This window comes from Saccostrea cucullata, unplaced genomic scaffold, assembly GCF_032062105.1.
Source record: "Saccostrea cucullata isolate Sc308-1 unplaced genomic scaffold, CSIRO_AGI_Scuc_v1 ctg22844, whole genome shotgun sequence".
Taxonomy (NCBI): domain Eukaryota; kingdom Metazoa; phylum Mollusca; class Bivalvia; order Ostreida; family Ostreidae; genus Saccostrea; species Saccostrea cuccullata.
The window spans coordinates 1-1,666 of NW_026933272.1; the positions used below are offsets into that span (position 1 = coordinate 1).

Sequence of the window (1,666 nt, forward strand, 5' to 3'; positions counted from 1 at the left end):
AGTTCTGTAAAAATACATGGATAAAAACAACCCTTCTGAAACCTCACCAAAACTAAATACTAATTTCAGAATGAACCTTGATATTTTGTCAGCCGTATATGTTAGTTTATTTCTTCTACTTTTGTTAAAGTACTCTTTGTGTAATAAAAACGCAGTGCTCTGAAAAACAGTGGTTACCATGTTTTGTAAAAGGGCGAGTTGATACTGTGTCAGTGGCCTATTTATCAATTGTTCAAGTCTTTGTAAGGTTTGTATGCAATCGTGGAGATTGTCTTTACATAATAAATTACATATTCCCAATTCTTGGAATGTTGTTACTATCTCAGAGATCAAAATTGGTTCATCTGTGCAAGTATTTTGACCATGGTTATTCAGTTCTTGAAACAGATACGGTCTGATGAAGGAACTGTCTAGCAGGGATGCAAGCCCTCTTTCGTACAACGCATATAGCCTAGTAAATAAATCATTTTGTGCTTTTCCATGTATATTACTCAAAAACATGTTGTTTTCTGGAATGAAAAAGTTAGGACAAACTCCTTCATATACACATTTTAGGATAAACTTAAAGCAGACCCTAAAACCCTCCAACAAATTTTGAGGACGCCAGTCACGAATTGTGTTTTGCTGGAGCACCCACAAAACTGCTGTTTTCATGTGATATGAGCACAGTAATTTATCCTCAGTACTTAAACCATCGTTAATAACTTCTTTTAGGAACAATTTGAGCAAGCCGTATGTTAAAAACTGACAGTGATTCATAGAGTACACAAGTTTCTGTTCTGCAAGAGAAAAAGAGATTCTCCATTCGTCGAACTCAAAATTCCCTTGTTTGTGTCCTATTGGTACAAAGTGACATCCACCTTTTACAATTTCATTGACTAATTGAGATCCCGGCCAGTCGTGAGATCTGGCTATCCATTGAGAGGCTGATGGAGGCCAAATGTCACAGGCAAAGCACTGAGCAACGTCATATTCCATACGGTTCATATAACCTCTACTACATGGTCCATGTTCTGTAAAATCTGGTAATATGTCAGAGAACAGTTTTCGTCTGAGTGTAGAACTAGATATGAAAGGTATGGTAGTCATACTGATACATGCTCTATACACACATTCCATTAAAACAAGTAACGTGTATCCTGGTGGGCTTTCAGAGCTGTATGAGAGAATCAATGTATGTTTACCTTTGTCGTAATTAAAAGCCTGCTTCATGTCCCAGATAACTTTGACGTCTTCTGACCAAATCATCACGTCCGTATCTGATCCCATGAATTGGAATCCTTCTCTGCGACTTCCAGTGGTCATTTGAATGGTCGGAATATCCAATAAAGGTGACTTTTCCATCATGTCCCTGAAATCTGCAACATCTCTTCTCATGGCAACTCTTTGCGAAGTCCCCACAATATGGCACAGTACCTTAAATACTGACTCTGATATATTCTGTAAACTGACGTCCCTTTTGAGATGTAAAAAAGAAAAGAAAAATTGAAAAATGCTTTAAAATTGTTGAGATTTTTTTCAATTGAATATAACTTGATTAAAAAAAACAATTTTTAATTTTGAATTTTAATTCTTTAAAAGTTTTTTTTTTTTTTAATTTTGAACAACATACCTCAAAATTTACTTTATTAACGCATTATTTTGTGTTTAACAATAAGCTAAAAAG

At 35.2% G+C, this 1,666-nt stretch overlaps 1 protein-coding gene across 1 annotated transcript; it reads right to left on the reverse strand.

Annotated features, from left to right (window-relative positions):
* Positions 1-290: 290 nt before the first annotated feature.
* LOC134237878 (uncharacterized) lies at positions 291-1,377 on the reverse strand (the record flags this gene model as incomplete). The annotated part of the gene is made up of 1 exon (XM_062720031.1): positions 291-1,377. A coding segment is annotated over exon 1 (1,087 nt), but the record flags the coding sequence as incomplete, so codon positions are not given.
* Positions 1,378-1,666: the final 289 nt, after the last annotated feature.